Source organism: Pelodiscus sinensis, chromosome 3 (assembly GCF_052426305.1).
Source record: "Pelodiscus sinensis isolate ZL-2025 chromosome 3, ASM5242630v1, whole genome shotgun sequence".
NCBI classification, from domain to species: domain Eukaryota; kingdom Metazoa; phylum Chordata; order Testudines; family Trionychidae; genus Pelodiscus; species Pelodiscus sinensis.
Genome location: NC_143054.1, coordinates 133,563,821 through 133,577,977, shown reverse-complemented (window position 1 = coordinate 133,577,977; position 14,157 = coordinate 133,563,821). Strand labels below are relative to the sequence as shown.

Sequence of the window (14,157 nt, the reverse complement as noted above, 5' to 3'; positions counted from 1 at the left end):
TAATTGCGCTAAACCACCCCGTATTTAAAAATTCTACACTTCTTTTGCTGGGGTATAATTCCCAGGTCAACGAAGATGCACCCATGCTAGCTCTGATAAAACGAATGCACTAAAAGTAGAGTTTAGCTGCTGTGCCATAAGCAGAACCTCACCAAGTATGTGCCCATTCAATAACATACTGTAATTATAGCAGCTAGACCGGGGTGGGCAATAATTTTTGACAGAGGCGCCACCCAAGATTTTGGAAAGTGGTTGAAGGCTGCATTCTTCCATGATATGAATCTAGGAGGTGCAAGGTCCGGGATGGAGGTTGGGTGCGATAGAGAGCTTGGGGTAAGGAATTGGGGTGCAGGAAGGAGACTGGAGTCTGGAATGGAGTTGGGATGAAGCAGGTGGTTGTGACCTAAGGCAGGGGACTGGAGTGCAGGGGTTTGGGATGTGACCTTGGGTAGAAGGGGACTGTGATCTGGGGCAGGAGACTGGGGAGCCATATCTGGGGGGACGTATCAGTGTAAGAGGGGGACAGAGGGTTTGGGTCTGTTGAGTGGGGTGGGGCAGAGAGTTGGTGCAGGAAAGGGCTGGGGTGCTAGAAGCAGACTGTGGCCAAGAGACTTACTTGTCAGCTACCAAGCTAGCCTGCCTGCCTGCAGAGCTTAAAATGTTTTCCAGCCAGCCAGCCTGGCCATGTGCTTCATGAATAACTGAGCCCAGGAGAGGGCGTGTGGTTATTCTTAGCTGCCTTTTACTCCAACAAGCAGCTCGCATTGGCCGGTTTCTGCCAGAAACTGGCCAATGGGAATGTGCTGGGGGCAGGGCGACTCCTAAACCTCCCCCCCCCCCCCTTCTCAACTTTTAACTCAGAAATAGAGCCCTGTAGCCGTGTTTCTGCCCAGGGCTGTGGGGTAAGTTGGGAAGTCTGCCTGGGGCTCCCCACTGCTTCTGCTGGCCAGATCTGGAGGCTTGGTGGGCTGGATTTGGCCCACAGGCTATATTTTGCCCAGGCCTGAGCTAGACCTTTACACGGATACACTCTATTTTAACATGTTAGGTTGATGAGAGAGAACACAAATATGTCGTCTTGAGATGGGGATCATACACCCCAGATATTTGTTAAATGTGATCTCGGTGGGAGCCGAGCAAATTCAGCATGCAGATCTGTGTCAGTGCCAACTGCTGGGCTCTTAAAAGTTTCCCATATTTGTAACAGAGTGTCTAGTGTGATTAAAGTAAAATGGAGAGATGTAGGATTTAAAACCACAAAAAGAGGGACTGTAGGGACAGCAGCAGTCTTGCAGGCACATAAGGAAAATTTCCATGAACATTTAGATAAAAAAGCTGCAAAAAGTAATCAAAAACATCAAAATGTTTGCAGGATTATTTTCTATATCAGTTTCTAAAAAATCACAGTGGGACAGCTTTAAAATCTATTGGAAGTTTTTTCTTGGTAAGCTTTAGGTAGTCAAGATCCATCAATTACCAGTATTGGGACATGAAGTTAAGCAACAAGTATGGCCTTGACTAAATTCTAGCTGGTCCAATGTGGTTGTGGTTGGACTTCAGAGGCAACAGAAGAAAAAATTGCCCTTTAAATCCTGGAAACTTGCTGCTAGAAGCCTCAGTGAAGATAAATAGATGTGTCCATGCTCAGCCTTTATCTAGACATACCAGAAGGTGAGAGAAGATGTACCGAAATCAGGGGAAAGGCAGCACAGAAAAGGAAAACACTTGATAGAATACTGAGCAGAAAAGAGAAAAAATACAAGAGTCTAGATAAAGTAAGTATGGAGAAAGGAAGAAATTAAAAACTAAGGAGAGTTCAAGATAGAGCAAAACAGAAAAGATGGAGACACAAACAGCATGAACTGTGAGTGGGGTAGCTGTGTTAGTCTGTAACTTTAAAAATGAGTAGTCCTGTAACACCTTAGAAACTAACAAAAGCTCATGATACTATATATATTTTTGTTAGTTTCTAAGCTGCCACAGGACTGCTTGTTGTTTTTAAAGCATTAACTATGGAATGAATGAGGGCGAAGCCAACAGAAGATATCATCTTAATCTAAAGATAGAAAAAAATTGAAATAACAAAATTGATAATAAGGAGTTTCAAAAGGAAAAAGATAAAGTGTCATAGTTGAGCAAATGTCCCTATCTTCTGCAATTTCTTGGAAAAGGATTGAGTGCTTTCTGGTGATTTTTGGAAAATAGAATATTTAGAAACTATTCTGTTTATATATCTTAGATTTTATGAACTTTTCTTCTGCTAAGGATATTTGTATTCAACAGGAATGAGTTCCTCTGGTCTAGCTGCATATTCCCTGTACAAAGTATTAATCCTTTGTTTGTCACACCAAAATAATTTCCAAATAAACTAGCAAGTGTGGTTCCAAAACCAGAACTTTGACTTCAGGTGAGGACTAAGATATATTATATAATTATTAAGCACTAAGAAAACTGTATTCTTACTGGTGTCCAGAATGAAAGACAAGCCAGCAAAAGATGAAAAAGTATAGCCAAAGCTAATTCTCTATACAGTGTCTTCTAAACGTCTGCAGGAATTATTTACGCCAGTGCTACAGACCATAACTAGCTTTACTTTTTTGTAGATCTTCAGCCTGCAGGTAAGTCCTAATAGTTCAAAATTAGTCTGATTTTTCACATCTGCAGACTTGCAGTTTGATAACTTTGAAGGTGAGTTTATATCTTCACACTCTGCTAGAAAACTCTGAATATTTACCTGCCACTTCTCTGAGTATACCTGTGACCAAATGGTTTTGTTCCTCTAGAGTCCTGAAGAGGTGGACTCCTTCAGAAGTGTGTCATCTTTCTCCATACTCTTGAAAATGTTCTGGTTTATTCTGTCTTCTTGCAAGAGAGAAATTTTGTTAATTCCAGTCCTTGCTCTGGCTTTATCTGTTAAGGCAGCAGTGTATGAACCCTTTCAAGGCATGCTGCAGGGCACCACAGCCCAAACCAAGAGCCTGACCTCCAGCGCCTGAAGTCAGGACTGAAGTCAGGAGCCAGGAATGTTGTTGTCCCAGGTGCTCCCCATGGGGCTGATGCTCAGATCTCTAGCACACCCTGTGGTACTGAAGCCTAGACCAGTGGGGCTGAATCCCAAAACCCTGAGTCCATAGGCAGAGTTGGAGGAGTATGGAGGATATGCCCCCCACAACTGCAATAAAAGAACAGGGCAGTCCCAGGTGCCACCACATGCACACCCCAGCATCTTCTCTTCCCTGTCCCTTGGCCAGGTCAGAGGTGGGAATCTGGAGCCAGGGAGTGCAAGGAAGCTGCTGCTGGTGACATGGAGCAGGCAGTTGCAGCATTCCCTTCTCTCCTGTTGCTGCTGGTGCCCTGAGCTTGAAGTGTCTTCATAGCTCCCAGACCCTTTGCACTTTCAGAGGTAGTTGGTAAGGACCACCTGAGTGATAGGACCTGGCTCTATGGCTGGCTGACACTTTCAAGAAAAGGGACTGCAGGGGAATCCTCCCAGCACACAACCCGTAGCACTTCTTTCCATATATCTGAGCTACCCTTTCCCTGCATTTAGAGCTACCCCCTGTCCACACATAGCTGCTAATTACCCCCTTTTGGACCCTGAGATGTTTTGAAACTTTTTGTGCCCCCCACATCTGAGCAGGCTGGGTGGCCTTCTAAGATCAGTCAGGGGTCTGAAAAGCTGGCTCTCTCTACCTGGACCTCACCAAGTGGAACTGGCTTGAGCCCCCCTGTTTCCCCAAATAGAAGTCAAACTATTCCCAAGATCTCTGTCCAAATTCACCTCCTCCCCTTGGAGTTTTTCAAGCATGTTGGGGACCTCAGAAAAAAAAAGTTTGAGAACCCTTGTGTTACAACACTACATCTCTTCTTCCTTTGGTCCTTTGCCTGCTCCCACTGCACTGAGCATATGTCTATGCTGTGACTTGGAGGTGTGATTGCATTATGTATAGGCATACACAAGTAGTTTTGATCAAAACTAGTTTGAATAATAATACCAGTGAAGCCATGATAGTGAGAGTGGCTGTACAGGCTAGCCCTAGCTGTCCAGAATCTTGGTAACATACTTGAGAACACTCATAGAATTGTAGGACTGAAAGTGACCATTGGAAGACACCTAGTCCAGTCCCCTGAAGGCATGGCAGGACTAAATATTAGCCACAGCCCCCACCATTTCATAATTATTGATGTATAAACTAGTTTGATCTAGCCTTATCAAAGATATCTCAGATATGTCTACATGTGGTGCAATCTCACTTCCTGATTGCAGTGTAGACATACCTCCAGCCAGCACTTCACACTCAGTGCAACATTTGACAGGAAAAACTGATGTTTATGGTTTCATATTGGGACAACAGTGACTATGAAGATCAGTGGCAAAGTCAGGACCACAATTAGGACAAATTTGAGCTACCTGCAAAATTTAAAATAGTACTAATAAACATTAAATACCCATAAATCCCCTTTTCGTTAAGATGGGAAACTTTGACAACCTGAAATTATCATTGTGTGATTTAGCAAGAGAATATAAAAACCGCTCAGTACTACAGGCAAATAATAAAACAAGAGACTGGCTCAGAATGGGTGCTGCAAAATAAATGATAGGGGATTTGTTTTCACTCTACTAAACCTCTCATGATACTATGCTACATACATGCAATTGTGGTTTCCAAGATTCTAGATCACTAGAAAAAAAAACTTAATTCCACCCTCAGAAACCCTGTGCTCCCATGTGGGTTGTTTGGTTTTTTTGTTAAAAAAAAAAAAAAAAAATCAGCATTACTAAATGATTTGAAAATGGCTGCACAACTGTCTTCACATATTTTTATTTTGCTACTAGGCTGTATTTTCTGTTATGCATTTAAAAGAATGAGGCTTTCCCTTCTGTATGCAAGGATTGTAAAACAGAAGATCAATAAAAGATTTTTTGCATGTTACAATAACAGGAGTTAAAAAAACAATTCTGTGTGGCAAAAAAAGTAGGAGTGATTTTTAATGTAGTTATCTGAGACTTCCATTTTTATTGTTAATAGCAGTTAAACAATATTAATAGTTACATATTATCTTAATATAAAATATGATTGCTAATGCTAGTACTGTGGCAATTATCTCCATTTCAAATTCCAATTTGTCCATATGTTCAAGTCTTTGAAAAACAGTATATTTGATAATTTATTTTTTAATAATTTTTTGCATTTCTTGTCTACAGAATATTGTTTAAGGACAAAGATCGGAATTGGGAAGAAATTGAGAACAAATTACGAACTGAAAGTGAAGTTCCTATTGTAAAAACTTCAAGCATGGTATGAAGAAGTATCTTCTTGTGTTAGAATGAGATTGTGTCAAAACAAACACAGAAATCCTTAAAATCCCTTTAATTTGAGCAAAGAATAATTTAGTATCCCTCAGAGTTTAAAATCTGGATTATGTTTAAAGCGGAATTCTCACTGGATAAATTTCATGTGGCTGAGGAAGATTTAAATACTGGCTCCTATTGTTTAGAAAAATAGTTATGCTTTCATTTAGGTAAATGAAAATTGTCAGTAAATATTGCAGGAAGAGCTTTCTTCAAAATTAAGAACATTAGTTTTCTACTTTTCGGAGGACATTATGAATGGTGTAAGTAAGAATTTGTGATTCCTTCTTATTTAGGACCAGAGTGTGGCCTGTCTTGAGCACCAGTGCAAGGGAGTGCGGCATGTGAGTCACCCCCTTACTCCATTGCACTGTATCACGGCTTCCACTACATCACCTCCTCATGCCCAAAGAAATGGGAAGTGTAGTCACGCCAGTGCATTAGGAGTGTCCATATCCATCAAAAGCGGCGAGGAGTCCTGTGGCACCTTATAGACCAACTGAAGTGTAGGAGCATAAGCTTTCGTGGGCAAGTGGGTCTTTGCCCACGAAAGCTTATGCTCCTACACTTCAGTTAGTCTATAAGGTGCCACAGGACTCCTCACCGCTTTTGCAGATTCAGACTAACACGGCTACCCCTCTAATACATATCCATCAAGTCTACTTCCTTCCTAGAGCAGCGGGGAGACCAGAAAGAAGACTGAATTTACTAATCAGATTCTCACAGCACAATAGTGCACTGTTCCTTATAGTGGCCAAAATCTTGAGATGATTAACCTAAATTTTTCAGTCTCGTTAGTGACTAGATATTAGCGCTTGATTGCATTTAATACAGGCTAGGGATGTTGGCAACTAGTCAACAAGCAAATGCTTATCGGACAGTTGAGTAGTGACTCGACTAGTCGCTCCCCCCAATGTCAGAAAGAGGCAACAAGGGTGGGGGGAGCAGGAGCAGGAGCCGGTGCTGAGGGAACCAGCTTCAAGCCAGTTCTCCCAGCATTGTCTTTGTGCGGGACAGGGTAGGCAGAAGCACAACAGAGAAACAGTACAAGCAGGGACTGCTTCAGTCCTCACTCCCACCTTTCTCTCTGCAGGCGCTTCTGCTTTTGAAATGTACAAGAGCTCTTGTACGTTTCAAAAGCAGAAGTGCCACAGGAAGCATGGGGTGACCAGGGAATCAAGCAGTTCTTGCTCTCTCTGTAACAACACTCCCCTCCCCCCCCCCCCCGTTTCCTGCCTCTGAGAGGCAGCAAGTGGGGGGAACAAGAGCCGGTGCTGGGGAGGAGCTGGCTTAAAAGCTGGTTCCCCACTCCCCCCCCCCCCCCCCCAGCACTGTCTCCAGGTGCTTCTATCAGAGGCAGTGGGGGGATAAGGGATGCTGCTGTGAAGTAGCCCCTGTTCACAGCGGCCAGGGCTGGCCACGGGCAGGGGCTGCTCAGGCACCAGCCCCTGTTTGCAGCGGACAGGGCTTTCTGCCGGGAAGAGAGGCTGCTGGACACAGTGTGAGCACTAGTGCTGATCACTGCACCTCTGCATTTTAAATCTAGTAAGAGCTCAGTGGCTCTTACTATATTTAAAATGCAGAGCCACAGCTCTGCACCACGACGCTTATCAACTAATCGTATAGTTGATATAAATTGTATCAACTATATGATTAGCCAGATAATCACATTTCAACATCCTTAATAAAGGCCGTCCTTGGTATAAGTCCAAGATATGTTCCAAAAAACTTGGACTTGCAGTGAAACAACTTGAAGCAGGAAGTTCTTTTCCTGCAGCTGACTTCTATTTATGCAAATTGGAATGTGTTTTTGCATGAGTTAAGAGCAAGGAATGAGAGGACTTAGAACACATCAGTTTCTACATGCGTCAACGACTTCCATGCGGAACAGATGTATACTGGGGCAGTTTATAGCATGGATGCCCTGTAATCTAAATCCAGCTTTATTTTTCTCTGAAACCACTGAACATTTGTTATTGATCCTGTAATTTCTATAGAACACTCATTTTTAAAAGGCAAATACACTTTACTGATTACGTGCTATGAATTTTTAGGTACATATATTGTTTTTTAATATAGCAAGTAATTCATAAAAACTGCTGACATAAGTTTATAATATTAGAAACATGGTAACACGAGGGGTATTCTCAGGTCTTTTTCAATTCAGATTTTTTTTTTACCAAGGAATCATATTTGCACCCTAAAATTTATTATATTGTTTAAGGATGCTCATAAAAGGCAGATTTTTTTTTTAAGTTTTAGTTTTTGTGTTTGTTCTTAACTTGCTTGATTTTAATATCACTATTTTTTTTCTTATGGCAAAGTAGTAAACTCTGTTTCCCAAATGTGTTTTGATCCCATCTACTGAATTTCTAATTTCTATTTAATATGTGGTGTCAAATTTACTGTTCAGTATCTAGCACCAAATTGTAGAATTCTAGTATTTTTCTGGTTCTAGATCAAATGTTCTCAAATGTCCAAGTATTATCATGACTGTTGTCTATGGAACACCGAGGTCATGATCAAACATGGAATCTGCTTAAAGATACTGCCTAAATCTACCAAACCCAAGATAATTGGCTCAAGTCCTTCTTAGCCACCTTCAGGAATCTATATAACAGATTAATCAGTACAGAAGTCTTTCAGAAGGATTCTAGAAGTCAGTTGCAAATTTCTTAGCTTTAAAAGAAGTGCGTCTTTGCTCTTTTCCAAGCATTATGAATGTTAGTATTTTGCTGCTTCAGTTTATAGTTCTAACATGCCAAATTGATATTCCAGAGGCAGGGTAATAGATGCATCCAAACTGACCTTATTGCAGGTATTCCACAACAACACGACACAATATTAAATGAAATGACTTCATAGCTACAGTTTCATGTTTACATATCAGTGATATAACTACTGGTATATTTTAGTAACAGCACTTGCTATGCTGTGGGGTAACTGCGTGGTCATGCTCAAATTTGTCTAATTTTCTTGAGCTGTGCCTACACTGTATAGCTCAGACTTTCCAGGAATGGCTACTGTGTTAGTGGGGTGCTCTACTCCAATAAATTATATCAGAGCCACTGTAAAGCTAACCTCTGCCAGTGAGAATACCTCTTCTCCTGTGGTATAAGTTATCCTGATTCTCCCTGCATCAGGTTATGAGACATAAAGTATTTTCCCTATATCCTCTAACAATTAATCTATATGGTAATTTTCCTGCAAGACTGCCAGTTAGCTGCCTCAGGCTATGTCTACACTGCACAGTTATTTTGGAATAATCTATTCCTTAATAGTTATTCCAAAATAGCTTATTTCGAAATAGCTCGTCTACACTGTAGGGAAGCCTCAAAATTAGTCCGAGGCAGGCTTCCCTAATGTAGACGTGCTATCTCAATGTAGAGCCTCAGGAGGAATAACTTGGAATGGCTCTGGTGAGGGGCTATTTCAAAATAGCAGAAGTGGAGCGTCTACACAGCCCCTATTCTGAAATAACTATTTTGGAATAGGCATTATTCTTCGTAGAATGAGGTTTCAGAGGTCGGAATAAGCTGTCCGTTATTTTGAAATAACTTTGCTGTGTAGGCACACCCTCAGTGTTTTGGCAAAATGGGGGTTCAGTCTGGCTCAAAGGTGGGAATAGGTTTTGTGGGTCCATGAACAAAGGAATGGAATAAGCCTTTGTACCCCCATTTAAGGAAGCAGCTAGCCAATCAAAGGAATTATTTGGTTCTGATAGAGCAACCTGTTTTACATCCCACTGCAATGCAGCCTCACCTAGCTGGCCACCTGGTTATTCCCTCTCTCCCCCCCCCCCCCCCCCCCTTCCCATCCCCAACTATCTCCAACAAGAGCCACTCCCACTGCAGGGAGATACAACCCAAACAACTTATGAGAAGATTTCTTTTAAATGTTATTAAATCTGCTTTTTCTTAGTGAAAAGTAACACTGGTAGTTTGAATATTTGTTTCTTCCCCAGGAGATTTCATCAATCTTGCAGGAGCTGAAAAGAGTTGAAAAACAATTGCAAGGTATTTAATATTTTATGCAGCTTTGTGGCTTTATGTCTAAATGCATTGCAGAATCCCATAATAATAGTGCCCAAGGTAAGGTAATATGAACAGCCTTCAAAATGGCTCACATTGATTTATTTTGTTTTAATTTAAGACTTTGGATTAAACATTTATCGACTATCACTGTTTCCAAGAACTAAAATTGGAAGTTGGAGTACAAATCCCCAATTTCCTGACCTCCTTCATGCATAACTTTACATTGCTTTGTAACAGAAATCGTTCTTAAACACAAGATTAGACGTTTTCAATTAATACAATTTAAACTTATTCACTTCATACTAAATTTGAATGCTGTGAACTGAGATCAAGTACTCGTATGAAGGAAGCTATACAAATTTCTCCATTGGCCAGTTTCTTATTGTTCATAGCAGAAGTTTTAAACAATTTTTTCATATCCTTGTTCAAACCAGCATATTATTTTTGTTTGAAGTAGTTAGTATATCCATATAAGATAAAACAAGTATTGTTTTGACTTCCATAATGTGTATATAAAAGAAATAAACAAAAATGTTGTTTTAATAAAATATAATGCTAAATAATCAAACATTAATATGATATGAATGTTACAGTCTTGGTGAAGAAGCTTTACTAATTTATTTTAAATCTATGGGGGGGAATCATTATGCATTTTGTATATATTTTTGTTGCTTTAGTTTTTCTGTATGTTGTAGCTGTAATTTGCTATTTTATTTATATTCCAATTTGATTTAAACCCCTCTATTAATGTATGTTTTTTAAAAAAGAATTTCTAGAGAAAGATCTAGATCCCTTGGACAGCTCATTGAAGAAATCTGCTCAATGTACACAAACTCAGAAATGTTGATTTGATTCTAAGATATATTTGCATTAAAGGATGAAGAGTAATGAAGCATATTTTAATATTATTATATTTATATGTATTGATTGCTGTGCTTGGGTTAACTCACTTTACCTTAAAGGCTTAGAAATATGAGGCCTTGAGAAGGTTAACAAAATGTATTTTAACACACGTCTAATCAGTGATCAATACTGTGATTATTTAGGTGCTCTGATAATCTCATGAGTGCTTTATGGAAACTGATCAATTCTATTTGGGAAGCAGAAAAATGCTCAGTAAACATGTCAAATTAATTGTACAGTGAAGCTCTGTTAGGTACTTTAGTTTGCTCCACTTCCTAATGCTTTTATCTAAAGGGGATGAAAGAAATTACTGTTTTATGCAGCATTTAATCAGTTTATGAAATGTACTACTATAGGGATATTTCCAAAGGAAATATAGTATCTTAGTAACATTACAAATTAAAGACCCTTTCATGTGCCTATGAACCTCATCTTCCATTACAGTGTAAGGACTATTGGTGCTAATGCTGCCAGATACAAGTTGATCATCAGCTAGTCTCTTTTTTTCTAGCCTTTCCTCCAAACCATGTATTGCATATGTTTTATATAGTCCCTGGAGTATTGGGGTTTAGTGTATAAAAAGGTTTTTGCAAGTGGTAACACATCAAGTTACAGTCACTATCGTGCTCTTGTATTAGGGTAATTATTCTGTAATATCCCGCAGACAACAGGCCAGTTTTTCTGTCTGTATTCTGGCATTATAGAAGTAAACAATATATCTTTGCATTATTTCCATTCAGACTCTGAACAATTGAAATAGTATAGAGCTGGCTTATTGATATTAATTAGTTGTCTACATACTCTTAACCCAAGGAAGGCTATTAAAGATGTGTATGAACTGAAATGCTGAAAAATATGACCGAGACTGTTGAAGTATTGTTTTTTCTGAAAGCACAAAACCCTAATCTTTGTTCTGTTTGTTTCCCTCCCTTCACTCCTTGGTCATATAGTGATTAATGCTATGATTGACCCTGATGGTACTTTGGATGCTCTGAGCAACTTGGGATTCACAAGCCCTGTTTTACCAGCTCAACCTAAACAGAAGTCCAGTCCTGTTTCTCACAGTACCCACACTCAGATACAACCAAACTGTCAACCAGAAGCTCGGGCCCTTCGGCCTGCTGTCATCTCTGTTTCAACTGCATTTGACAATGTTGAATCCAAGCCTGATTTCAGCATACATTTCAACAGGTTCAATCCAGATGGAGAGGAGGAAGATCCAAGTGTGCGTGAATGACATTATTAATTGTCATAATTATCTTCAATATAGAATGTCTAGATAGAAATGAAGAATCATAATGTTGGTTTTATACAAAAAAAAAGTCAAACTGCAATTGGTTTGTTAAACCAGGTTTTTTTTAACTGTGATGCTTTGATTGTAATGCACATCCTCTTCAAACCATACAGATGAGCATTGATACCAATGTAGAAAAGCAGGTTGTAGCAGGTTTGCCTTTTGTGCTTGTGTGCTTTGCAAACAGTTATATCAGCAATCTTTCCATTCATAAATGTTTATTTCTAAGAGCCATGCTATTAAAGGGACCTGCAAGCAGAAGCAGACTAACATCCAGTCTTACTGAAACCCAAAGTCTCCTGTGCCAAGCTAGTCTATAAATGGACCTCTTCAATTAAAGTTTGTATAGAATTATTGAACAATTTAATTCTGAGTAAGATGATTTATATGATACATTACCTTTGAGTACAATAACACATAATTATATAAGATAAGACAGACTTTGCAAAACATTAATTCCTGCGTGCTGAAATTTTCAAGCAGTTCTGTGATTTGTATAACCTCGTTCCTGCATAAATTGTCTTGGGGTTTACGAAGTTCAACTATTATGTTTGCACTAAGAATTTGCCGGGAGTGATAGGTGAACATATCAATATCGATAGGAGTCAGTCTTTTGATGTACATAGAAAATTGATTATACTGTACTTGTTTCAACACAGCAGTATTTTAATCCATTTTCTGAAAGGACAGTTTGGCACTTTTTGATCTTGTTCAAAATGTCTTTTTGATGTGAATGGAAGCAGAAGGATTTCATAACTCATTTCTGTCCAAAAGTTTGTTGAAACTATAAAACTAGTTTTCTCGTACAACTGTGGGACATTTAAAAGCATGTTGAAGCAAATGGGTTCTCATACTAAGTCACCAGTTCATATGCAACATAAGTTTACAAAAGCGATGTGGGTTCCTTGGAATGATCATGAGGTGTAAAATTTTCTTCCTAAGACTTGGAGATAGTAGTCATAATTTGGTTGATCAATAGTCTCACTCCCAAGCAACTGAATTGCTTCTGTATATTTTCCTGTAGAATCCTCGTAAGTCAGTTTCTCTGTCTTATACATTTAAAACGATGCTGAAAGAAGACTGCTAATGTAGATTTCTTGCTTATGCCACTGAAAAGCAAGTCTATTTAAAATATCCTACATAAACCTATTTTCTATATAAGTTTGTCCCAGTAGCGTAACATTTGGAAATAATAAAAAGAAAAGTGAATGACCATGTATTTCCAGAACACTAATTTGGAGGAATCTTATTTCTTCTGTTTAATGTAACTAATAGACTGGAATTTTCCTGTGTTTGCATCGGTCTCTGTATATTAATGTTGCACATACAGTTTTGCAGCTTTTATGAAATGGTCTTTAGTAGTTCAGCAATAATCCTATATGACATATGTTTAAAATACTTTCTGTACATTTTTAAATTGTACAGGATTTCAGAAGTTACTAAATAGTTGGACCAGTTAATAAAAATGCAAAAACTTTTTTGTAGTGATGTAAAAAAAACCCAATAATTTGTGGTACAATGGATTTCATATATGTTTAAAGTTTAAAAACATACAATATCCTTCTTGTACAACTCAATATTCTACTCCATTGGTTTACAGAGGCTATAGGAAATGTTTGAAATGGTGCAGAAGGGCAAAAATAAATTTAAAATAGTCAGGTGTTGAAAACTTAATGCACCATAACCACTATCACAATTCTGACTTTTGTTTAATCTTTGAGAACCGATTTTTTTTCCCCCCAGACACATGAAAAATAGGAAATGACTTAGGAAAGATTAAAAATTTAGGCTCTCCGCACAAGATTTTGTTTGTGTTCATTCAGGCGTTTACACTCTTTTGTTCTGTAATAAGTGTTTTGCATCTACTATGTTATTTTGTATGGACACATTCGCCTTATTTATTTTTGTTACATTTATTATGTATGTTATTTTGTTATATGCATTTACAGCTCCATTTTTAAATAAAGTGTTTCTGGAACTTTATATATGGTGTATGTGTGTTTATATATGTATGTGTGTATATAATTCAGTGGTTTAGAACTAGTAAGGTTCAGATGTGTCTACTTTGGTGGAACTTATGTTAAATTACTCAGTTAGGAAATGGCATTTTCCTAAATGTATTTCCAGATCATCTTTCAGGAAAGAAAGACTTTATATTGTTTCTTCTAGATCAGATACACTGCTCTGACAATAATACTTATTGTTCACTTTCCTGCATCCAGGCTCACCATTCCCTCACTGTTTTTACTTCTGTTTGTGCAGCTAGAAAGGCAAAAATCAGACCTCTCTATCATCAAATAGATTCCAACTTCAGAAATAAGAACAAATCAGTTTTGATCTACCTTGTGGCAGCAGAAACGGGTAGTTTCCAGACCTGTTTTCCGTGAGCTAAAGAAATCCTGTTTAAAGATTTTGATTTTATTCCAGTATGTTGGCTTTGTTTGGCTAGCAGGGAATTGGCCTGTGTTTTCTTCAGGAGTCATGTGCGTGTGCTCCACTGGGTACAGCAGCCTTATGTACAACTATTGCTCTAGAAATATCATCAGTCTACATATTCCAACACTGCGCTTCTG

The 14,157-nt window shown here is 38.8% G+C and overlaps 1 protein-coding gene across 13 annotated transcripts in view; it reads left to right on the top strand.

The window, feature by feature from the left end:
* Positions 1-13,567, top strand: part of CEP170 (centrosomal protein 170) — a 173,791-nt gene extending 160,224 nt beyond the window's left edge. For 10 of the 13 annotated variants that reach the window (XM_075924849.2, XM_075924853.2, XM_075924856.2 and 7 more), the window contains 4 exons: positions 5,207-5,300; positions 5,650-5,697; positions 9,318-9,369; positions 11,241-13,567. In XM_075924849.2, the coding sequence (XP_075780964.2) occupies positions 5,207-5,300; positions 5,650-5,697; positions 9,318-9,369; positions 11,241-11,527 (481 nt within the window). In that variant the 3' untranslated portion in view covers positions 11,528-13,567. The remainder of the gene's footprint in view (positions 1-5,206; positions 5,301-5,649; positions 5,698-9,317; positions 9,370-11,240) is intronic. The other 3 variants (XM_075924859.2, XM_075924851.2, XM_075924855.2) reach the window with 1 other exon arrangement.
* The last annotated feature ends 590 nt before the right edge of the window (positions 13,568-14,157 follow it).